The sequence below is a fragment of the Plutella xylostella genome, chromosome 5 (assembly GCF_932276165.1).
Source record: "Plutella xylostella chromosome 5, ilPluXylo3.1, whole genome shotgun sequence".
Taxonomy (NCBI): domain Eukaryota; kingdom Metazoa; phylum Arthropoda; class Insecta; order Lepidoptera; family Plutellidae; genus Plutella; species Plutella xylostella.
In genome coordinates, this window is record NC_063985.1 from 3274246 (window position 1) to 3300824 (window position 26579).

At 38.4% G+C, this 26579-nt stretch overlaps 3 protein-coding genes across 7 annotated transcripts in view; 1 reads left to right on the plus strand and 2 right to left on the minus strand.

The window, feature by feature from the left end:
- LOC105391556 (solute carrier family 12 member 6) overlaps positions 1–26579 on the plus strand; it is a 355094-nt gene that overhangs the window by 209192 nt on the left and 119323 nt on the right. The gene's annotated exons all lie outside the window — the stretch shown is intronic.
- On the minus strand, positions 13455–15363 carry LOC105380868 (trypsin CFT-1). Its single transcript, XM_038112952.2, has 4 exons — positions 15209–15363; positions 14634–14802; positions 14085–14340; positions 13455–13800 (listed from the first exon to the last, which is right to left on the minus strand). Exons 1-4 carry the CDS (start codon positions 15252–15254, stop codon positions 13513–13515), a joined length of 759 nt encoding a protein of 252 aa, XP_037968880.2. The 5' UTR covers positions 15255–15363; the 3' UTR covers positions 13455–13512.
- Positions 17713–19837, minus strand: LOC125491456 (trypsin CFT-1-like). Its single transcript, XM_048633494.1, has 4 exons — positions 19677–19837; positions 19227–19395; positions 18687–18942; positions 17713–18058 (listed from the first exon to the last, which is right to left on the minus strand). Exons 1-4 carry the CDS (start codon positions 19720–19722, stop codon positions 17771–17773), a joined length of 759 nt encoding a protein of 252 aa, XP_048489451.1. The 5' UTR covers positions 19723–19837; the 3' UTR covers positions 17713–17770.

Here is a 26579-nt window from a genome sequence, read left to right on the forward strand (position 1 = left end):
ACAACTGCTACGAGCTACGAAATTTCGTAGCACACGGCGTAGGCCAAATTAATAAAAACATGGCTTAAACTTCTCTTGTTATGAACCAAGAGTTAGCTTTTTTATTTATTTATTTATTAAAGAGACATATTATTATTATTAAATTCATTTATTTCAGATAACTTGATCCATATTCAGTACATGTCATAAAATTCAATAAACAAAAAACAATACATTAACAACGAGCACAAAAATTAACATAAGTACAATTTATCATAAATCAAATTAATACATAAATTCAGGATTAAATACAATAATAAACTGTAACCATGCCAGTCTCATCGAGACATGAGTTAGCTTTACTACTTATTATTATTTTAAAACAATTATACTTAGGGCGGATTCGACCAACGACGAGTAACTTTTTACTCACGAGTAAACTACTAGTTACTCGGGAGTAAGCAGATTTTGCATTCTACCAAACCTGAAACCAAGATAAGTAGCTTATCCCAAGAATAAAATGTTATACCGCCAAAATTGACCGTGTAACGAGCTTATCCGAGAGTAATTTAGTAATGGCGGCAGCACATCAGCTGATTAGAAAACCGTCATAATGACATGTAAACACGTCTGTCAAAACATAAACAAAAGTACGTTAAAAGGCAAATTCTCAGAATAACAACAGCGAATAAAATATTAAAACATAAACAATTTTATCCTATTATAATCCATTCAAACTAAGTTGGCATGTCATTTCTATTGCATGCTTTGAAACGCAGCTATTTTTATTTTAGTTGCAGTATAGTTTCGTTCCTCGTTCATTCAATTAATCATGGTATAAAGTGGTAGAATGCAAATGTACTTATCCCAGATATTTACTCGCGTATAAATTTTATTCCGGTATAGTTATTCTCGTGTAACGCAAAGTTTGGACGAATCCACCCTTAGCCATTTTACGAGTCCTTATACGAATGTCAACCATTTCAACGATATTTTAAAGGTTTTTATTTCAGTTCACTATATTTTTTTCAGTTGAAAACAACAACAAAAATATCTTTGCTGCCTCATCTATTTGGTTCACCCTGTATAAGTATCTATCAGCGTGGCCTCATTAGCTACGTATCTCGTCTCATTAGTTATCTCCCTGAAAGATAAATCCCACTGAAAGTAGATGCTTAACTTTTTTCCACTTTTCATCTTGTGGCACAAAAAATTAGGGCAGATTTCCTCTTATCTGTTCCTGAAATTGAGGTATAAGCTGTGAAAGACAATTTAGTTTTTTTATTGTTTGTGTTTATTTCAAAGACATTATTTACGAAAATTCATGTATAAAATTCAAATATGGCAATTTTATCAAAGTACAGTGATTACCAGACGATAAGTTTGCTGCTGCTGGTGAAATTCTATCTGTAGATTTCTTAATTGATTGATTGTGAAACTAATATATTATGTATTTTCAATTTACATAATCATATAAAAAATGACGTAAAGTATTTATATACATACATTTATTTTATAATATTTGTGCGATAATGTGTTAAACAATAATACAACGGCTAAAACACCTAAACGAAATCATAAATGCAAACATTAATAACTGACAGCATTCATGAGCAATTCATGAGTTTTTCCACTTCCGCCCGTTAGCTTCCCTCAAGGCCTCTGAATAAACAAGGCCTACGGTGATTCGTTCAGCCTCGAACTTCGATAGTAACAGTGACTTTGAACCATAATAGCACCACCCTACAATGACAATGCCAATGAAAACATGTGTTTTGAAACCGATTAATGGACTTTTCAAACGCTATTTTGTGTAACAAAAAATATGTATTTTTTATTCACACACTGTAGGTATTTAGTGAGACAACAACGAAACAACTCAGAAGCTCAGTTTTTCTTTTCATTTAAATCTACCTATGCATGAACTTAAGTTCTGCTCAATTACCTAATCTGCAGCTAACCAAAGAGCTTCATGCCATACTGAGTTACTAACGTAAGGTCTACATTACGTGACTTTTCAGTTGTAAAAACGGGAGTTAGACTTTCAGGCCTTTTTAGATTAGTCAATGACTGAAATATTATACCATGACTCAAACTGACATAGTAACATAGTAATATGGTACGAGTACTCGTTATAATATGATAGTCATTAATAAAGCTAGTCTAGATAATCTGATAATTCAGAACCAATATACATAGTAGTGCGTGTCCATTCTATTTCGGTCGCGATCGGTATTGTGGTCAGTAATTATTGAGTAGCCCATAACCCTGGAGCTGCAAGGCTGACATTGCTTGTATTGTATTCTAATTGTAGCCCAATTTGTTGTCCTGTGTATCGATCCTTTGCTTTCTAATGCCCTTGAATGTTGATTTATTGGTAGATAATTTATGATTTTTTATGTTTAGGTAGGGGCACGTAAATTTTCTTTGGGTATATTGAAATATGTGCTTTTGATTCGCGTAAAAACACTTCTTAATGGTTTTGCATAAAAAGATAATTATGATTATGTTTATGTTTAAAACTTCATAAATGGCCTCAATGCCTACCTATTTGCGCTTAATGGTTCTCTAGATAACGAAAAATAGTCATTTTAATAATTTACTATTACAGAGGCAGGAAATGTGCATCTTGGTTCTCAGAAATTGTGCAGGTGTATACCTACATAATAACACACACTTTCAGTACATTACAAAAACACGTGTCAAGAACGTGTCTGATCGAAGCAGTGACCGGCACAGCTGTCTCTATCTAATGGTATTTAAACATTGTATTGTGTGCTACACACGCTATTTTTCACCGGCCAAGCCCCCGTCAATGTCGAAACACACATGGCAAGTTCAAGAGAAAGATCGATGCAGGTGTTCGGCACACTTCGGGCACGCTCGGCAGTTTCCGCCACTGACATTGGCATTCCTCATTTGGTGGAACAGCTGGAAACTTGGACAGTATCAAGTTAAATATTCATCAGACAGATAACAACTCGGGCAACTTGTTAAGCCCCATCCATACGCTTGCTGTTTGTCACAAACACGGCAAACAGCAAACAAAGTCCCAAACACCAACCACAATCACCGAACACAAACAGCCATCCACATGCTCGGCGAACGCTCATAACATTCCGAATCGGCAAACACGGCGGACGACGAGCTATTACTTTCGGCTTGACATATTTTTATTATATAAATTAAAGCAAGAGAAAGAAAAAAGGAAAATAAGAAGAAAGCAAAGACGATGGTGGGATAATAATAATAAGTAAAAAAAAATTAAAAACTGACTTCTTTTTTTTTAATTATTATTTTATTTTATAGTTTTTAGTTTATTTGCAATAATTTTTAATCAAAAGTAAGATGCAAATGATACAAAAAAGTCCTACTAATCAATACGAATCATTCAAGCCTAAACACGAGGTAGTTGCTATATACCGTTGAGGAGTTCCCTTGACTGCCTTCCGTTTCCATCATCAGATCAGCTCAAGGTCACCATCATATTTTTTTGTTATAAGAACTATATTTATGTTCTTAATTTCATTAGATTCGGTTAATATGTGTCCAAAATGTAAATTCATACCCTGTTTTTACCCCTTTACCCACCCTTAGGGGTGAGATAAAATTCTGAAAAAAAAATGGGACCACCTGGGAGCTCAACCTAATACAACAAAAAAAGAATTTTCAAAATCGGTTTATAAACGGCGGAGTAATCGGTGAACATACATAAAAAAAAAACCCTACAAGTGTAGCAAGTTGATACGTCCGCCTCCCGCAATGGTAGCGCGCATACTGACCGCTGCCAGACGTGTGGATACGTAGCGAACTGTTTGCCGAACATCCTTTGATCTGGCAAGAAAAACCGACACCGATGCCGAACACTGGCGAACACGAACACAAACAGGCAAACAACGACAAACACCCATCCACACGTCAGTGTTTGCTGTTTGCTGTTTGCTGTTTGCCATTGTTCGCCGAGCGTGTGGATGGGGTATTAAAAGTCAGCAAGCTGTATCGATCGAGCTAACTCAGCCGGCTGGGTGCGGAATGGTGCATTTCTGTTTTAACAGATACATTTATACTAAAAAATAGGACAACGAATTATCCTGTTTAAAATTGACAAATTAGTAATTAGTAAAAAAAAATAGTTTTTTTTTCTTTCACTTGTATGAAGGAACAAAAATACATATACGAGTATTTTACCCGACAATGTCAGTGTCAGAAAATACCAATAGTAGGTATTGTTTTGGGGTTTGGAAATTACGAAGTGATTGTGGAAATGAATTGGGCACACTGTGCAAACAGGAGCTTCGAATGCCGCAAATAAAGCTTTTGACTGGTGGCCTCCCAATGGCAAGCGCTCCCGCCGCCGTGGACGCCCGCGCCCTGTCCAAACATGGCGCCGAAGCGTTGAAAGCGAGCTGCGGGACGCTGGACTTAGTTGGAGCGAGGCCAGAACAGCTGAAGATAGGCGGAAGTTGCGGACATCAGTGGACATTAGTGGACACCATCTACACCTCTGGGGTGACTAGGACTACAATAACAACTTGTTTTTGTGTCTAATTTAGGATTCTAGCTGGGATATTGCCTGGTTAAGTAAAAAACAAAACCAGCCATTACTAACAGCCTCGAAACTATTGTAGTAAAGCGACCATTAGGCAGTACACTATGCAGCTAGTCTTTTATGCATGCCGCAACCGAAAAGCTATTTGTAAGCTGAGAATGAATAATGTATGCAAATTTTGGAAAAACATGCTCTACCACCGTGCTAAGGAAACTCTGCTTCTGCGGTAGTAGCTTTAAGGAACACTTCCATATTTTATTAAATGTCATGAAAACCTACCTAAGTTTTTATTTTATTTAGTAGGTACACATATTGAGATAACAAATGAGAAGCGCTACAGACACATAAAACTATTTTGCGATAACGTGGTCGACTATACATTTCTACGAATATGATATCGATAGTATTAAATAATTTAATCAAACAATAACAATAATTTAGAAGTATTATGGGTAAGTCGGAAGTATTATCCTCAGCCAATAATCACATCAAATAGATTAGATTCTGATTGGATCTCGGACACGGTAGTTCCCCCTGCCAAGTAGATAAAAAATGTGGCATTAAATTGACTATAAGCTTGTTATTATTCTGTGCTACAAGTGGGTTTAGTAATAATTATGTTTTGGTCTACTGCTTGGTGAATTTATAATCTACCAAGATATAAAACGGTGCGAAGCCTATTGTATACGCCTCCCTAGACCAAGTTCTATGTAAAGTTAAGTATAGAAGTTCTTGTGTGCACAATAGTCATTAGGGGAAAGACACCTCGTTAGTGGCAGCTGCCAGCCAGAACGTTCTGCGAGGTATTCTGTTGAAATAAACCAAACTTGTTACGGCCGAGATGTTATTTGATTATTTTTTTCATTATATGAATGAAACAAACTGGGGCCCTCAAGCTTATTTCTTTTTTCTATCTGTGAGTTTTTTCAAAAATTCTCCATAGTCATTCACAAATAATTCAAAACCAAAATTATCGAAATCCCCTCTCTTCCCCTATATTTACCTTCTCTGGCCTTTTCTAACCTCCGCTACATATATTCTGGCTGAGCCGATAAAAATGTTCTGGCTGAGGACACACATTGGAACTGCCGGGAACGAAAGAGCCGATGAGCTCGCCAAAACGGCAGCTCTACAAAGCACCTCCCACGACTATGACAAAGTCCCCCTGTCCTATGTCAGGAAAAAGATCAGAGAGGAATCGGTCCGGAAATGGCAAGACCGATATGCGACATCCAGTACAGGAGCAGTCACGCGTAAATTCTTACCGGATGTCAACCAAGCTTACCGGATTACGCGAAGTGCCAAACTGACCCCTGCTCACGTACAAATGCTGACTGGACATGGGGGGATGGGAGAGTATTTGAACAGATTTAAACTCAAAGAAAGCCCAGAATGTGAATGCGACCCCAACACCATTGAATCGGTCTGGCATATAATTCTCGACTGCCCCCGTTTCCTTGCTGCAAGACAAGATCTGGAGACATTGATAGACAGGAATTTGGTGGAGTCAGAATTAAAAGATATTCTGGCAGACACCAAGCATAGACCTCATTTTCTATCTTATTCAGATCGTGTCTTCAGAGTAGCAGCCAGGAGAAACAGCACCATACCCCGCCCCGACCCGCAATCAATACCAGTATATCAAGCCTCAGTCACAACCATCACAGCACCACCACAAGCAACTCCTAAAGAAACAGCAACACATCAGCTGTTGGATTGTGGAGAAAAAGGAGAAGCTAGACTAAGACTCCGAAGCGTGGCTCTGTTCATGGACGGAAGCAGTGAAAGACTCGGCATCAGCTTCTGTATCTCAGGGGCGCGAAAGAGCGTGGCCATATCACCCAGCCTAGCCTCTCTCCTAAATGGGAGCACATCGAAGGCTACCATGAAGCGTAAAGCCTACGACGCATTGCCAGTAACCCTAGTGGGAAATCAGCCCTGCAGACTAGTGCGATGGCGTAACAAGACCATCGCACTATTCGAGTGGGCCGACGACACCCCGTTCGTTCAGGCATGCTCATGGCTCAGTAAGCTTGGAGAGATAGCGCTAGACAGTAACGTCCCCAGGATAATAAGCGTAGACGCAATGGTGATCGAGTATAGGAAAGGCGAAATTGTTGACCAGCTGGGTTGCCTAAAAGCCTCAAAACATCATGAAATAGTGGTGTACGAGGACAGAGGCGAAGATCTAAGCTTTCTCAAAGGTCATATACTTGCGAGGGGCATTGACAACTGCCACCAACAAGCCGAATACTTGGTCACCGGATCTGAACGCCTACAGGAGAGGATGACCGCTGGGGCTGTCGCCGCTTCAGAACAACAGAACATGGAAAGGAGGATGCACAATTTAACATCGCAAGGGCGTGTCCAAGGGTTCCTCCAGGCTTTTAAAGCAGCTGCCTCAAGCCTTATAGGAAAACCACAGAGGACACCCGAGAGGCGCCAAATCTCCAGAGAACCTAAAACTGGAAAAAGGCTTGCCCAGAGGAAAATTACTCGAGCGGATATGGGCCAGGTGGTCCCACCGAAGCTGAAAACAGCTACCACCTCAAACGACCATCTAGAGAATGCCGCCATCGAATTTATGGCAATTACAACCGCCACAAAGCAGGTAAATCTCTTGTCCTGCAAAACGATCATGCAGACCTACAGGCAAGAGAACGAAAGCCGACTTTACTCGAGGAGGCCGAAGCCTGCATATACGATAACAGTAGTTGCCAAGTCCTCAGAGGCAAAATGACTGGAGCGTATATGGCGGCTTATAGCGAGGAATGCGGATTCGTGCCCTGGGAACGCAACATCCCGAAACTCACTCTCCCACACAACAACCAAATGGTGGTCGTAGCTCAGTGTACCAGGATTATGCTAGAGGACAAAATCCTAGCAAAAGCGGAAACCATTAACGCTACCTGGAATAGCTGGACGATGCCCACCATCGCTTGGGTGAACGGGGTACCTGGATGTGGGAAGACAACCTGGGTGGTAAATAACTTCGATGTGAGCAAAGACACCATTATCACCACGACAACTGAGGCGGCCGTCGATATACGAAACAGGCTAGCGCATAGGATCGGGGACATGGTTAGAACTAGGGTACGTACGATGGCATCAGTCCTAGTAAACGGCTTTAGAGAACATGTCGGATGCCAACGCCTGATAATTGACGAGGCCCTGATGAACCATTTCGGGGCAATCGTAATTGCCGCCCGCCTGTCCCGTGCCAGTGATATTGCTCTAATCGGAGACATCAACCAGCTACCGTACATAGACAGAGAGAACCTATTCGAACTAAGGTACAGTCGCCCAACACTGGTAGCAAACATCACCCAGGAGCTGTTGTGCTCATACAGAAACCCCATGGATGTTGCATACGCCCTAAGAGAAGTATACTCAGGCATATACGCAGCCACAACGCGTATCCAATCCCTGCAGCTGAAAAGGTTTACAGACGCAGCAATTCCAAAATCCCAAACCAACACTCTATTCCTGACGCATACACAGGAAGAAAAAGAGACCCTGACCAGCCAAGGGTTTGGAGAAGGAACGGGATCACGCGTCTTAACCATACACGAAGCACAGGGATTGACGTACGAATCCGTCATTATCATAAAAACAAAAGATAAAATAAAGTTGCACGATAGCATACCTCACGCAGTAGTGGCGCTGTCGAGGCACACCTCCGCCTGCACCTACTATGCGGATGACACCGAGGACGCTATCGGCAACCTCGCTAGAACGGCAATAACAGCACCGAAGAAACGGATCCTCGAGTACAACCTAAAGATGGCAATAAAAAATCGGGACAAAGAGGTCGTTGCCCAGCAATCAAGGCTTTTGGCAACGCAAAATGGAGCGGAATAGGAGAATTTTGATTTTAATTTTATATTGACGGCCAAACCGTATTGCATGTATTTTATAGTTTTGTTATGTATAGTATATAGCATGTATTGTATAGTTTTGATATGTAGGTATTGTATAGTATATCATGAATTAATATTATCTGTATAAGAACTAACCAATAAAATTAAGATAGTTTTAAGAACACTGTCACACATTAACACCAGGCAAAACAACAGCGATGACAAAAGGAGTGTGTGGCCACTGACAGGCGTCTGTTAAGGCTGTCACTAAAGCTAGAAGAAAATCAGAATCTGTCAAATCTAGTGAGGGGGGGTTGAGGTATGCGGGGCGTTCTCCGGACAATGACATGAAATTTTAACATAGTACTCGAAAACATTAAAGTGAAGACATGCCACTTTGTTAAACATATACTAAGTAAGTAATATTGTTTTGTAAGTGATACGAAAATATTTATTTTTATTTGAAAGTATTTTTAATAGGTATTTAATCATTAATTATAAAAAGTCGTGCCCGTGCCGATATTTATACAGGTTGTTGCAAAAAGGGTATACTAAACTAAGCCGAAACCTACGTGTGCAGCATGTTATTGATGTTATGTCTAAAACCCTGGAAATGAAATCAGAATGTAAAAATTCGCGTTTTTTTTTTTCGCGAATTAAGTATAGCCTCACTTGGGGGCAGATTTTAATATAAGAGGGACTACAGGGTGTTGTATTAAAAAAAGTATAGTTAGCCGAAAGGGCGTTACTCTGAATAACTTTTATCCTACGTATTTTTTTATATTCGTGAAAAAAAAAACGCTTCTCCATATATTTTTTTTGGTCACGTGACCTTTTAGTTAGACGACCTGTTTTATTTTGGTGTTTTAAAAGCAGAACAGTAGTTTGCAGAACTCTGCATATACAGGGTGTCCCAAAAGGTTACGTAGCTGGCAAAGGTGGTGATATGGGGTGGTCTGGGTGAGGTATAATATGTACTTAAGTATGTGTATTTTGGATATGATAGAAATAATATTTTTGTTTCTTAAAACCAAAAAAAAATAAAACCTTGTTGCGCTCTTTTGCTCACTGTAAGTACCTACAAATATTGCTGTATTAAAAAAATTGCGGTTTTGTAATAACGATTATAAAAAAAGTTATTTTCAAGTCAAGGAGTCAGTACCTAATTACAATTTCAGTCAACACCAGGTGAACTGAAAAAAAATAGATAGTTCTAATTATTCTATAATCACTTTAGATCGCAAACATTGTAACTCCACTTTTCTCGGCGAAAAGTCAATTAGTGTCAGTTGGTGTCAATTAGGGCATGCAATACCGGAATAATTTTCAATACCGGTATTGAGTTTCGGTATTACTACTTCGGGATTCCGGTACTAATACCGGTATTAGACTTTCTTGTTGTTATAAATGGCAAATATTGTGTTTAAAGGACTATAGGCCAAAATTAAACAAGAAAAGGCAATCAAATTCTGTAATTATAGATATAGATTTCTACGACAATTGAGTATTAGAGTTAAAATGATAGATTTGAAAAAAAAATATTGGTGTCGGTTTACGCATGGGCAACAGTAGATTTCCAACGGCCAAAAACTACATTAAACTATTGGAAACAAGTGCGCTTTCATAGTATATAAGAACACAAGGCTAACTAAAAAGTCAGATTCCGGTATTACTTCAATACCGGTATTAACTTTCAATACTGGTATTGAAAAATACTTATTTTTTTTCCGGGTTCCCGGTATTGCGGTATTGTATGCCCTGGTGTTAATAGAAACGTTTTTTGAATTAACATGTTTTGTTTTACTCTTTATTCGAAAAAAAAACTGTATTCCGCATTTTACAATTTGTTTTCCTCTAAACCAGAAACCGTGATTTTTAAACAAGAAAATTTAGTAATTCCCTTTATTCTCATATACAACGTGCGATGTAGGCGAGCGTGAACGAAAACTATGCAATAAGCCTTTGTTTTTATTACTACTTTACTAAAATAAAATAACATACTCAACAATGTTAATATTTTTTTTTGCAATATTGTAAAATTAAAATCTAATTATTAACATGAATTTCAACTTTTTTTTGCATCTATGCGTCGAATGACGGCATGACGGCTGCTGCAGCTACGTGCTGTCCAGACCTCCAACCAATCCCACCAGTACTGCAGGTTGCGTCGAATACGAGCCATTCTCTTCGACTTGACAAAACAGGTGCTCCTGGAAGGGCCATAAATCGCACGGCACCCGTACCGTATAGAGGCAACAGACTCCTTTGCAACAGCCTCCCAGATTCCTAAGTAGCCCATGCACTGCATGGCGAGCACAGCTCCAGCAATGGACAACATTTCAAAAAACTAAAGCTGCTATAAATCAGAAACCATTTCGAGATTTAGCTATAAAGGCCACGAAAAAAATATTTTTGAATTTTTTAGATGTATCATTTTGGAGAAATTCATAAAATAGTCAAAAAGTGCTGATGACGTCATGCATTAGGTGCGATGAATTTTGTTGCTCAAAGCCTATCGATGAAAAAAAAAAGTAACTGTCACTGTCATTTTTGATTGACGTTGACGTTTTATCGTGACGTTTTGTTGTTTATTTGGGTCATTTTCATAAATTCTGTTCCGACACTTTTTGACTTTTTTTTTTATTGATCGTATATAAAATGGTTAGTACGCATTAAGAGATGACCCGCTCTATAATATGTCCCAGAGCATGCCACCGCCTACATAGCTAAAAAAATTGGGGTAAGTACATTATATTTATTTTAAAATAGTAATATATTATGCATTCATGTGTTTCAATTATGCTTGACTGGAATGCTTAGTAAAATTATTTTTTCATGATAAGTATTTTGTATCATCAGAATTACCAATGTCACACTTTTTTTTGTCATTTGAAAATGACCCATTTGCTGGTTGGCACGTAAACAAAGTTTATGTCACCTGTCAGTTGTCAGTGTCATTTATGTTTTTTTTTTTCGAGACTAAGGCAAAGGACTTAAATCAAAATTGAGCCTAATATGTGACGTCACTTCCGGTTTTAAAATAATAAACTTTAAAGTTAAAAATAACATGGAAAAAGAAATGTACATGAAAAATAAAAAAATACGGGTCCTCTAATTTTTAATAAACTTTCCGAATAGCTAATAAAAATGTAGGGTAAAAAAATGAAATGTTGTCCATTTTTTCGTAATGAATCCTTGGGATGTCAGCCCTCTAGGAACGCGGTTACTATGTTTAAGCTAAGAGCTAGTTCTCATCCTGCTCCGACAGTGAACGAACGATCACGCATTTCGGATGCCAAACTGACTGTCCGAAAGGTCGAGACCGTACCACCACGTACTACAGAGGTAGTGGGTGCAGCAATGCACCTCTGCCTACCCCGCAAGGGAGTACATTAGTACAAGGCGTGAGAGTGTATGTATGTGTGTAGATATGTAGATAAAGTCGCACTTAACCGCTTTTTTTGCAAAGCTTGTTAAATACCTTCATAGATTTAAAAAAATATGTACATTTTAGTTCTTCAATTTTTAAAAGTACTTATACTTTTGAACACCCTTTAGTGTACAGACTACCACATCTTAAAATATATATTATAAAAAATTACGGTTTTTGGTTTCAAATAATACAAATTGAGAACTTAATTTTCAACACCCTGTATATTGTGTAGCTTACCTAGCATACACAACCGTTAAAATAAAATAAAGTTAAATTATTACCCCTCAGAATATAAACAGGCTCGCGCTTTGGCATACTGTATTGACCGTATAGTTCTTATTCGGAGAATCTAATAAGTGTCATTATGTGTAATGTTTACCTTTATCTATGCATCTGTAACTCTATAGTAAAAAATGTAAACAAATCGAAAAGGCGAAATGTTTTCTAAGAATTTTCGGCTTTTCTCCATCTAAAATGTTTAGAAAATTAACTTTTCATAGCAAATGCATATGTATTATAATATTTGCAGTCATCATTTGTTGATTTAATCAGTTTTTGTGAAATATTTGATTAAAAATAAAATGGCGTGGGTATCGCTCCTAACAGGCCGCCACCAGGGCGACGACTGAAGAAATCTGAAATCTGTCACGGCGTCATCATTTTTAAACCGGAATTTATTAGTTTTTTGCAAAAAAAGTTGACTTCTGGTCCATTAAATCCAACTCTTTAAGGTAACTTTGTTAAGAATTTAATTACCTACACATACATATAAGATTCCATGAAAATGGGCCCTCTGATTTCGAGGGTTTTTTCATAATAAGTCGAAAAATGGCAAAAGACATGGTCTGTTTGCAATTTTTTTTAACATACTTATTATAATCCTGCACCAATTTCTAAGCAAATATCATGTTGAGTATACCCTCTGCTACAATATATATTTTTCTCAAAGTGATAGAAGCTACCGTTTTTCCAATCCAATCAAGTATATCAAACCGACTTTAGCATTTTAGGTTTCGTAATCCCCTTAAGTTCTCTGAAGACAGCTGACACTGGCCCCACCCTTCAAATGTTTGTTGCCATTATAATTGTAAGTGTGACTGTGTGAAACAAAGAAAAAAAAAAAAAAAAAAAAAAAAAAACAAGAAATGCACAACTGGGGGTTTTTAGTCGGTTAAAGGCCGACACTACCTGGGTCCCCTTCCCAGGTGTCAAAAATTTATTAATAATATATAGGTATATATATATAAAAGATAAAATATATATATTATAAGCTTCCACATTGAGTAGTGAGTAGTTATAAGATGAAGACAAAAAACAACCAAACTCTCACAATATATTGATCTCTCAAAAAGGCACGGACATAAAGTCTGTGGAGTGATAATAAAATCTTTAAAAAACAAAAAAAACCTCCGCTACGTTCCCCTACACTTCCGTCTTCCTCTTCCATGCCATTCCATATTTACCTTCAACCATATTTACGTTTCCTAACCACTTGTCGCATAACTACAAAAACAACCATATTGATATTTGAGACATTTTCAACTTTTGCAGCCCAACAGGGGTATATATCACTCGCAACGTCCGGTTTTAAAATAGCTTTTTTTACAATACTCAGCACAATTAAACACTTGAAAAGGATTTTAATATGTTTTATTTATAAAATCTATGATGTTCGCAGTCAAATCACAGTTTTAGGCGTTGCTTTGAATCCAGGAGGTGTAGCGGGACACGCGAGCGTTGACCCCGGGGTAGTAGGCAAGCGCGCAGTCCCTACCGAAGGAGGTGATGCCCACAATGACGTTGTTGTGGAGGAGGGGGCCGCCGGAGTCGCCCTGGCACTGGTCGCGGCCGCCCACGTCCAGCCAGCCGGAGCACAGCATGTTGTCCGTGATGACGGATCCGTAACGGGACCGGCACACGTCCTGGTTCACGGTCCATACTTGCACGTGGCGCAGCTGCTCAGACGGTACGCCGTTGAACTGAATGGAACAAAAATAATGTTTTACTAGGTAAAGTACTTATAGAAGTAGGTACCGGACGTATATGACTCTAGGAAAAGGCATGATTTTCATATTTTAAATATCTAAGCAAGTAGGGTCTTATGCTACTCCTATGATGCTTTAAAAACTGACCCTTTTCAAATTTCAGTTTGTGGTTTTGTAGTAGGCCAATATCACTATATTATTTTCATTTGAATTGACACCTCCCCGTGGAAACTAGACCTACAATAAACCTTGCCAAAAAAACTCGAAGCAAAACTCACGGAAGTGTCCCCCCATCCGGCAGCCCAGACGACGGCGTTGTCGGGCACGAAGTAGTTACCGCCGGCGATGACTCCAAGCTGTACGTTGTTGCCAAGGACGAAGGTGCCCTGGGCTTTGAGGAGCGCCACGTCGTGGTTGTAGGAGGACTGGCTGTAGCTGGGGTGCCGGATGATGCGGCTGGTGGCGAACACGGTGCCGCCGCTGTTGGCGTAGGTGGAGCCGACTCGGATGCGCCAGTTTCTTTCTGTGTCGCCGCTGGAAAATTATACAATTCTATCAGCTTACTCAGCCAGACAAGCTTCTCTTCAATTGAGCCTGGTCCAGAAGAACTAACGACCTCATTTAAGACTAACATTGAATTCGATCTATTTAGGTGTCTTTTAGATGAAAGTGTAAGTAAAGAAGATATAAATGGGACAGAATATTTTTTTGCCGTCCCGATGGGACAATTGTTTCATGTGATGTTAAAAATGGGTATAGTAAGCCAAAAAAGGGATTTACGGGGTCATTACGAACCATTGCAACACCCTGTGTGATCAGAAACTTACATGAAGCAATGGGCAGCAGAAAGGATGGTAGATGTGGTGATGATAGAACCACCGCAGCTCTGCCAGAAGGTCGTAGCAGTGGGGCTCCGCAGCAGTGCTGCCATGTATGGGTACTGGGCAATAGTGGTAGTAGTACCACCCACTATCCTTTGCTGGGTCCTTGGCTCAGCTGCAAAGATAAAAGATAAAATACTCTTTATTGCACACAAACAGAAACAGTTTCACAAACATAGAAAATAAACAGTACAATCGGTGGCCTTATTACTAAAAGTAATCTATTCCATACAACCACATTGAAAGGAAATCGATACTAAAAAGATGATAGAGGTGTTTAGGAATTTGTCAATTTGGATCGATTTTTAGTCTGGTGGCTAACACTGCTTTTATAAACTCAATCCCCAGTCCAATTCCCAGGTAAAACCATAATTTGGTGCCGACAGCTACTGTAACATATAGTATTCACTTAATGTCCAGTAAGTGAGATGATCCGTTCTGGCGAATGAGAATGTGAAACAAGCAAGAAAATAAAAAAAACAGTTTAACACGGTAATGCCATTTATGGCACAAATCCTTACCTGCCACGAACACAGCTCCCAAGAGCAATAGCACCAGAGTACGCATTTTGAAGGATTGACTACCACACTTCTAGTGATTGAGAAAATATAACGCCTTATATACTGGCGCATGTGTGATAAAAACAATAATCCCTGATATTACTTTTTGGTTTTCCCATCTGTTCTCGGAGTTTGAGGCACGATCGATGGTCAATCGGTCTTTCTTTGGAAAACCGATAATAGAACCTACTGATGGATTAAAGATAATAATTTAATTATCATCTATTTACCAAACATTACAAGCCTATATATAAACCCATATTATTTCCGCACAGACCTCCAGTTTTTATCGTTCTCTATTCATAATAATTAGTTTTGCATACGTTACTGCCGGGTAACGATATAGCTGACTCTGAAGGGACACGATTTTAATCAGCTATGTCAAAACATAATTTTTTGTAAGATGATAATCGTTTTTATAATAATTGTCAGTGTTAATTTCATTTACGATATATTAATATAAATCTTTGATTTAAAATTTGTTAAATTATTTAAATAGTAAGCAATAATTAGTAATAAGTAATATTAAATTAGTTTTTATGACTTCAGCATCGCTAGCAGCAACGTTAACAGTGTAAAAATTTAAGAAATGACAGTATGGGAAAGTGTTCATAAAGCTTACAAAGCTGTTCTCAAATTGATTATACATCGATAAGAAACTCTTATCACGTGAGTTACGACTATGGTCTCTTTTCATCAATTTCAAATAGTATCTGTATGTTCACAATTTTATATTATGAAAATATTCCCAGTGATGTTATCACTTTTATTGATATTTAACCATCATTTGACTAAATCTCATGAAGATAAGTCCTGGACTTATCGCGAAGTGTACATACAACAGTTGTATAAAACCTCCCCCTTGTAACTTTTCCTCCCCAGGTACAATTTATTTATTTATTTACCCTTTATTGCACAATATACAAAGTAATAATGTACAACCAGGTGGACTTAATGCTAGAAGCATTTTCTGCTAGTCAATCTGCAGGAGGTACGGACAGTGAAAAGGTACGCGTCGCGACACTTCCGCTTCCCTTTCATTCCAGCACCTTCCTTCCTATTCTTAGATAGATAGATAGATAGATAGAATATTCTTAGCTCCCTCCTCATCCACACTTTACCTCTCTCTTCGTTCCTCCATCATCTCCTTTGTTCTTCTACCTTCTCTCTCGTTCCTCTACCTTATCCTTCGTTCCTCTTTTGTCCACTTCCTTAACTTTTCTTCGCATACTCGTAACTTCAAACATAAGGACCATATGTTATTAAGTCATCTGATATTAACTCATTTCCACCTTCCATCCTTTTTCTTCGCATAACTTCAAACATGAAGACTATAATAAGTCTATACTAAGAGATATATAAGACTATATTAACTCATTTCCACCCCTAAGCAGGTGAGACCCTTAGAAGATGATAGGAGAAAGTATTAAACATAGTTATACAAGGTGGACGAAAAGAAGTTATCCGATTTTGTTTGGCTCTCACTTTTTTTTAATGAATAACTTCGATTCTGTTTTTTGATTATGTTTATTTGAACCGTTTTAATTTTTCTAGTTAAGTCTAGAAGATGATATCGGCCAAATGGGCACCGTCACAATTGATTGCCATACGGGCTCCTTTTATGGCATTTCTCATCACTGCAGCGAGAATTTCGGACGAGACATTCTCGCACTTGTGTCGAATGATGTTCTAATGGGCTCCTAGTGACACGGGCTTATTCACATAAACACGGGTCTTCGAAAAACCCAACAAAACCGTCTGAAACGGTAAAATTGCGCGATTTTGCAGGGAAAATTGAAAGATAAAACGTTAGAAAGACGACTCGAAACTGAATATATACACAATTATTCCGCGATCTTGGGGAGTATATAACTCCATGGCCTCTGTACTTGTATTCTGCATTAATTGTCTAGTCCACCAATACCAAAACAAATTTGAAATTGGCGGCCATTTGTACAAATGAGAACAACTTCCAATAGGGTGATTACTTTTACCACTACCTAGTACAATTGTACATGTAAAAAACATTTCATAATATACTTATATCTCCTAAGGTCTCATCTTTTGTTATTGACGTCTGACTTTTTTTATCATCTTTACATTTCATTTAAAACCTTCAATAGTCACATTTCAATTCATCACAAATAATCATTCACAAAATCATTTCATTCACAAATAATTCTAAACCAATATTATCGAAATCCCCTCTCCTCCCTTATCTTTACCTTCTCTGGCCTTTTCTAACCTCCGCTACTTTCCCCTGCACTTCCGTCTTCCTCTTCCCTGCCATTCCATATTTACCTTCGCTCCTCTTTCCTAACCTCTTGTCGCATAACTACAAAAATAACCATATTGATATTTAAGGCATTTTCAACTTTTGCAGCCCAACAGGGGTATCTATCGTTCGCAACTTCCCGTTTTAAAATAGCTTTTTTTACAATACTCAGCACAATTAAACACTTGAAAAGGATTTTAATATGTTTTATTTATAAAATCCATGATATCTGTAGTCAACTCAGACTTTTACGCGTTGTTCTGGATCCAGGAGGTGTAGCGGGACACGCGAGCGTTGACCCCGGGGTAGTAGGCAAGCGCGCAGTCCCTACCGAAGGAGGTGATGCCCACAATGACGTTGTTGTGGAGCAGGGGGCCGCCGGAGTCGCCCTGGCACTGGTCGCGGCCGCCCACGTCCAGCCAGCCCGAGCACAGCATGTTGTCGGTGATGACGGATCCGTAGCGGGACCGGCACACTTGCTGGTTCACGGTCCACACTTGCACGTGGCGCAGCTGCTCAGACGATACGCCGCCGAACTGAATGGAACGGAAAAACTGTGTTTTATTTTTCTAGTGTTTGTCAACATAAAATATGCCTTAGACAGATACTAAAGGTATTCTGGCCGCGAACCATCTCGAATACGGAGTTATGGAGACTGACCAACCAGAGGAGAATTGACTCGGAAATCCGGCTTAAGAAGTAGATCTGGATTGGCCATACGCTGCGGAGATCCGAAGACCATCCACCCAAAATCGCCCTGACAAAGTGGGCTGCATCTGGCAAGCGAAAGAGGGTACGGCCAAAAACCACGTGGCGTCGCACTGCCGTGCAGGAGGCAGCCGCCCTCGGCATGAGCTGGCACGAAGTCGAAGGCGTCGCACAGGACCGGTCAGAGTGGAAATCTACACTTCGAGCCCTATGTCCCTGATTAGGGATCCCAGGACCTGATGATGATGATGTATGGTACTATAAGTACGGTAGTGACTCTAGGAAAAGGTTTGATTTTCATATTATATATCTTAGCAAGTCCCATGGTGCTTTAAAGTCCGACCCTCATTTCAGTTTATGGTTGTCGTAGTAGCCCAAGAACACTATGATCATTTTATTTGAATGCACAACTCAACTTAGAAACTACAATACTCGATAGCTCTAAGCAAAACTTACGGTAGTGTGACCCCATCCGGCAGCCCAGACGACGGAGTTGTCGGGCAAGATGTAGTTACCGCCGGCGATGACTCCGAGCTGCACGTTGGTGCCCAGGACGAAGGTGCCCTGGGCTTTGAGAAGCGCCACGTCGTGGTTGTGGGAGAACTGGCTGTAGCTGGGGTGCCGGATGATGCGGCTGGTGGCAAACACGGTGCCGCCGCTGTTGGCGTAGGTGGAGCCGACTCGGATGCGCCAGTTCCTTTCTGTGTCGCCGCTGGAAAATTATACAATTCTATCAGCTTACTTATCAAGACAAGATGTGTTTCAATTGAGACTGGTCCAGAAACTAACCATCTCCTTTGAGAACAACATCGAATTTGATCTATTCAGGTGTCTTTATAAAGGAGAGATAAGAAATAATATGTTTACGACTAACCAAAAATTTCATGTACATGTGCTTATACAGGGATGTCAAAAATGGGTATAATACACCAAAGGGGGCGACTAAAGCACTGAACCACTGCAATATCCTGTGTCATCGTTAACTTTTCAACTTACATGAAGCAATGGGCAGCTGACAGGATGGTAGTTGTGGTGATGATAGAACCTCCGCAGTTCTGAGGGAAGATCGTTCCAGTGGGGCTCCACAGCAAAGCTGCCATGTACGGGTACTGAGTAATAGTGGTAGTGGTACCACCCACTATCCTTTGCTGGTTCCTCGGCTCAGCTGCAAAGATGATAAGAGGTATTTAGGAATTTGATAATTTGGATTGATTTTAAGACTGGTGGCTACCACTGCTTCAATAAACAGGCAGAGGTGTCAGGTCCAATTCCCAGGTGGGACCATAAATTGGTGCCGACAGCCACTCAAAGCAGGAGGCTGTTCAGTTTTCACTTGTTATCCAGTAAGTGAGATGATCCGTTCTGGCGAATGAGAGTGTGGAACACAAGAAAATAGAAAGAAATACCAATCAAACAAGGTAATGCCATTTTGACATAAATCCTTACCTGCCACGAACACAGCTCCCAAGAGCAATAGCACCAGAGTACGCATTTTGAAGGATTGACTACCACACTTCTAGTGATTGAGAAAATATAACGCCTTATATACTGGCGCATGTGTGATAAAAACAATAATCCCTGATATTATTTTTTGGTTTTCCCATCTGTTCTCGGAGTTTGTGCCACGATCGATGGTCAATCGGTCTTTCTTTGGAAAACCCATAATAGATACCTACTGAGGGATTAAAGATAATAATTTAATTATCATCTATTTACTAAACATTACTTAAGCTATATATACACCCATATTATTTCCGCCCAGCCCTCCAGTTTTTATCGTTCTCTATTCATAATCATTGATTTTGGATACTTTATTATCATCGCGGGTAATAATGTAGCCAATTCTGAAGGCACACGATTTAAATATTTCAAAATGTGTTTTTTTATATAATTAACATCGTTACTCTCATTTACCATATTATTAAGATATGTATTAATATATATTTTTTATTTGATATTTCTTAAATTGGATTTTTCATCTTAAGAAAAAATTGCTACCAACAACTTTAACAGTGTTAAAAATACCTAATTAAGAAATGACAGTATGGAAAAGTGTAAACGGAAATTCATTAAGCTTACAAAGCTGTTGATAAATTGATTATACATTGTCGAGAAACACATAATTGGGTTTCGACTATTTTTATCAATTTAAGTAAGTGTGTGTGTGTTTGTAATAATTTATAATATAAACATTAGTAGAACGGATTGGCTTAAAAATTGTTATCTTGGTGATGAAACATAGAAGCATAAAGGTTACGAAATAATCTCTACTAAACATTTCCAATGGTGTATCACTTCTGTTGATATTTGACTAAATCTATCCAACCCATGAAGGCATGGAGGTAAGTCCTGAACTGTACAATCTTTTCCCCTTGTCTGGCCCAGCTACAATCGTCTATCCCCTCTCTTTCCGTTAGTCTGTTTTCTCTTTGCACCCTCCATTCTCCTCCCCTACATTTTCTTCGCCTCTCTTCTCTTTAGCTTTCTCTTAGTTCCTCTGCCGTCCCCTTTCTTAACTTTTCATCGCATTACCCTAAACACGTGGACTATAATAAAATGATATTAAGTCATTTGCACCCCTTAGCACCTCAATAGGAGGTACCTATCTTTCGTTATTAATGTCCGTCTTTAAGGGCCCGTACAGGGTGACGTGCCGCGCCAATTTTGGGTTTTCAATGCTCTTCACACAGCACACGCAGTGACACGCACACATGTAAGTTTGCACAGTGGGTCGATAAACTTTTACTCGCCAACTTTATTGACAATTATGTTCAAGTACATTTTGGGTGATTTTAGGGTAAGTAGGTAAGTATAATTCTTACTTACACTGGTAGGCACCAGGAAAGAGTAGAAATTAATAGGGGTGCCACTTTACTCTATACTCGGAACCCGATTAGCTTTCTCAAACAAATGTGGTATTTACTTGTAGAAAGGTAACTACAAGTATTAAAGTGTAGATAATAAGTTTCGGGCATCCTCCAGCCAACTGAACCCCGACGACAAAGCAAAGTAAATACATAGTGTCGCAAAAGGGCTATACTAAGCCAAAAGGGGATGACTCAAGGGGTCATTCTGAACAACTTTTGTTCTAAGAGATTTGCAAATTCGCGAAAAAAAAATCATTTTCCATGGTAAAAAGTCACATGTCCAACAAAGTTTCTAAAAAAATTCAAAATACAAAATATTTTATTTCGTAAACTTACATACTAGTTACATTCCATTAAAATGTACATAGCGCCCTCTAGAGGACATAACGTGATGATCGAAAAAATAATAATTCAACTTTGCCGTGTAAGGTATCAAATGAAAGGGCTTGATTTTCACATCACAAAAATATGCATATTATAACACCAAAATTATTGAAATTAAAAATGATCATGAACTACTGACGTAAAATTTCATAAAATAAAAACAACTAAAAAGTTACAAATAAAAAAATACAATTATAAACAAACGAAAAACCCGACTGTACGCTAAAAACATGAAAACAAGTCCCATGTTAATGGAAAGTATCGCAGGCGGGGACCAACTTGACCGCCACTCAAGGCCGTTTTCTAAGTAACATTCAGCTAAATGGTGAACCCTCTGCTGGTCCCCACCTACGATACTTTCCATTAACATTGGGACTTGTTTTCATCTTTTTAGCGTGCAGTCGGGTTTTTTGTTTGTTTATAATTTGTTTAGTACTACCTATATACCGCTTTTTCAATACCTGTAAGTACATTTTTTGGTAGCAGCATAATATTTTTACTTAATTTTAGGGTTTCGAACGTCAAAAGAAAAAAAGCAACCGTTATAGGATCTCTTTGTTGTCCGTCTGTCTGACTGACTGTCTGTCACCGCCCTTTTTCTCAGAAACGGGTAAAGATATCAAGCTGATATTTCGCATAGATGGGGAGTACCCCAAAAAAAATATTATGGTACTCCCTGTCCCACACAAGTAAATTGGGGCTTATATTTTTTCCAGTTATTTTGATGTGTATCCTTTTTTTTCTTTGTTGTATTGTATAAGTATATGTTTCTTTTCTTTAAATCTGTATTTTTTTTGTTGTTGCTGTCTATGTGTCGAATAAATGGTGGTGTTGTGTGTGGAGTGGTTCTCTGGAATGCTCTTCCTGAAGAAATTAGACGTGCACCATCTGTGGCCTCTTTCAAAGAAAGGGTCAAATTGCACTACCTACAGTCACTGACTAACTAGTTGAATATAATATTATGTAATGTGTATTATTTATGTAAGTATATTATAGGTATATATATATATATATATATATATATAAAAAAAAAACACGCACTCACGCCTTGTACTAATGTACTCCCTTGCGGGGTAGGCAGAGGTGCATTGCTGCACCCACTTTTCGCCAGAGTGTTATGTTAGTCCCAATGTAATAGTGGGTGGGCCTATTGCCATTTTACGGGCACATCCGAGACCCGAGAACAAATATCTGTGTTTAAACAAATATCTGCCCCAGCCGGGAATCGAACCCGGGACCATCGGCTCAGTAGTCAGGGTCACTAACCACTACGCCATTCGGTCGTCTAATATATATAGTTATTAGATATTTATTTGTTGTTTTATTTATTTATTTAGTGTATGTACTGTTTAAGTAGTATATATTTTATGTATATATATACTTGCACCACAACTACCTCACAATCATATAGACTTACTCTCTTCCATCCAAAGGTTGTCTGGTAGAGATTGCTATAAGCAATAAGGCCGCCTTTTTGTACTGTTTTATTTTTAAGTTTTATTTTTTGTAATTTTTATTCTTGGTGCAAATAAAGTGTTTTGTATTGTATTGTATTGTATTGTAAATGTATCTTTATCTTCAAATCACGCCATCTATCGTTTGTTTTTTTGTGGCTACTGTCTATAGAAGAAATTCCGTCATTGACAATTTTACGTTACGAATTTATTTTTATTTTTACATTTTCGTGGAGAACTTTTTGCATTTTGTTAAAATAAATATAATAATAAAAAATATAAATAATTATTACTTATGAACACATAACAACTTGATGCCATTAACAGAATGAACTTAGTAAACCCAGTAAACCTAACACATCCAGAGGAAAAATAAAATCTCTTTCTCTCTCTCTGAAAAACATACTTAATAGCCCAAACTCGATGCTTTTAGCTATTAAATCTTTGAAATAAAAGTCAGTCACCTCCGTGTTACTGCCCTCATCAGATCCTCACGAGACCATGCCTCTCATGGTGAGACTGTGTTTTTGAATCCTAACCTAATCTTCCTACGTATTGTCATCACTTAGATCCATTCACTATATTCCTGCTCCTCATCCCAGGGCCGTGGGGACCGGAGGCACGTCAGCTTTTTAAAGACATCAGCAGCAGACTAATAGAAGTCTCAAGGGACCCTAGGGCTGGCACTTACCTATCACAAAGGCTAAGCATCGCTATATAGCGGGGTAACGCGGCCAGCGTCTTGGGTACCCTACCCGACAGTGGCAGCGATCTGGCCAGCATCTTCTTTTTAGTTTAATTTTAATTTTATATTAGTTAGTTTTAGTTAGGCATTAATAATTATTTATTTATTTATTTATTTATTTATTGAGAAACCAACAGCGTAACTATTACAATGACTTAAGTGGTAATAATTTAACAGTAAGGCCAATAATAGGTTTCTTCGTAGAACTCAATATAAAAATTTAGCAAGCTAACGTGAAGTTTACACTTTTTAGACACAAAGAAAAAAAACAAAACAAAAATAATTAGTATTAAGGTAAGTAAGCAAAGTATATATGCTGATATAAAATTATGTTCCTAATTTGTCTTTAACAAAAAAAAAGAAGTCTTTTAACAAAGAACAGGATAAAATAAATATTCAGTACTATGTATATACTTAGCTAAGTTACTGATTTAACTTTCGGTTTTAAAAAAATATAAAATAAGATAAGAAGACGTGCGACATCCTTTTGTGTGCTAAATACTGATACGTGATTTAAGTATTAATAGTAGTATACCACCCATCGTAAGGTTAGTGCGGCAGTATACTGCAGGCAGTCATGTGTGTCTGTGTGTCTTAGCCCTGCGACAAGTTCGAGTCCAGTCTTGGGATCGGTAGGGAACTAGGGAATAAATTATTTTGTGAGTACCTACCACTAAGCTTAGATGCGCGTATGCGTAGATGCAGGTATCAGAACCGGTTAGTAGGTAGGTATGTATATTTGTGTATTGAGACACCGACAGAGTCAAGATATCTATACCAGTTAGTCGTTGATTTACTTATGCATGTATTTGCACAAGTATACGTACCTACAAAATTATATTGTTCATGGTACGGTACAAAATATAATAAGTAACAAAATACAGTGTAGGTGAGTAGCCTAGCCCTGCGACGATAATTATGATGCATTCATCATAACAAAAAATAAAAATTAAAGTCTTGGGTTCAGTATACCTACCTATTGAGAGTAGGTATACCACTAAGCTGGAGAGAAGGAAGACAGATTCCAAAGTGTTGCGTTTTGTGGGACCACCACAGATTGAATAATAATAAATTTAAATATTGGAGCGAGGATCGGTTTTATATATATTTAAATTTAATTACTCCTTCGAATAGCCTTTTTAAATGAGTTTCTAGTGTAACAAAAAGGGTCGATATGGCTGTATTTTTTATTATAAGTTTTTACTATGCGTGTCAGTGTAGAATTTTGGCCGTAGTTAGTACGGTGGAATGGTATGTGAAATAAGGCTGTGTGCCTTGTACGGCGTGTCGGTACTAGAAGACCAATTTGATTTGAAAGTGCGGGACAGTCCAGCTTACTACTCAGTAAGTCATATAGAAGTAAAACATCGTTAACTGACCGGCGACTGTGTAGGGGATCTATTCTGTAGTGTGAGCAACTATCCTCGTATGTTTGTTGACTGCTTTTACTCTTAAAATCAATATATTTTACCATTTTTTTTTGGATACGTTCAATGCGATGGATGTGGGTGACATAGTTCGGGTTCCAAATGGTACTAGCATATTCAAGCGAACTCCGTACGTATGCAAAGTATACCTGTTTAATGCAAGATATATTTGAGAAAGGTTTGCATATACGCATGATAAAACCTAAGTTCTTGTAAGCTTTGTCCAACATGGTGTCTATGTGAGGGACCATAGTGAGCTTATGGTCTAGATAGACCCCTAGGTCACGAATAATATAATAACGTCCAATAGGTTGGTCAGAAATGAGATATGTAAATGCAATTGGTTTATTCTTGCGAGTATATGTGACCATTTGGCATTTGTCTGTGTTGACTTTAATTCTGTTGGCTATATAATACGTAGATACATTTCTCAAATCGTGTTGTAGGTTCTCACAATCTGCTAAACTGTTGATTTCAAGAAAGATTTTGGTGTCGTCAGCGTACATTAGAAATCTCGAGTACTTGAAGCATGTATATATGTCATATAGATAGGTGTTATAAAGGAGAGGCCCAAGATGCGATCCCTGTGGTACACCTGAAGGAATACTGACGAAGTTTGACCGAAACCCACCGACAACAACCGCCTGTGATCTATTGAGAAGATAAGATTTTATCCAACGAAGTAGGTCGCCGTGGATACCTAAGTGTTCGAGCTTGCGAAGCAGAATGATGTGGTCCACACGGTCAAAGGCTTTTTCAAAATCCGTGTAGACCACATCAACCTGTCTCCGTTTTTCAACGGACGTCAGTGTAAAATCCACGAACGTAGCCAAATTCGTTGTTGTAGAACGATTCCGCATGAAACCGTGTTGTTCTTCAGGTATACTTAAAGAAAGACAATTGTAAAAAGAGTTGAAGACTAATTTTTCGAAAATTTTTGCAAATGTGTTTAAAATTGATATTGGACGATAATTTTCTACATTTAGTTTAGAGTTTTTTTTATGGATGGGTACTATAAGGGCTTCTTTCCAGATAATAGGGAAATTTCCTTCTCTTAGTGATCGATTGTATATTATACATAGAGGAAGTGCAAGCGCAGCTCTACAGTTCCAGATAAATAGTGGTGAAATTTGGTCACTTCCTGCACCTTTGTTGCAGTCTATTTGGTGTAACGCTTTTAGAACTTCATCTTCAGACAGTTGTATTGAGTGCAGATGTGAAGCTACACCATTTTTAGGAGGGGGTAAATTTGTATCAGGGTATTCATCGGAGGGTGATAGGAAGACACTAAAAAAGAAGTTATTAAAGGCCGAGCAGATCTCCTCACCGTCAGTTACTGTTTCTCCATTATATTTAACATACTTTGGGTAGTTCGACGCATTACGACGAGACTTAACAAATGACCAGAATAGCTTTGGGTTGTCACAAATTTTATTTTCCATATATTTGACATATTTGTCAAAACACTCAGT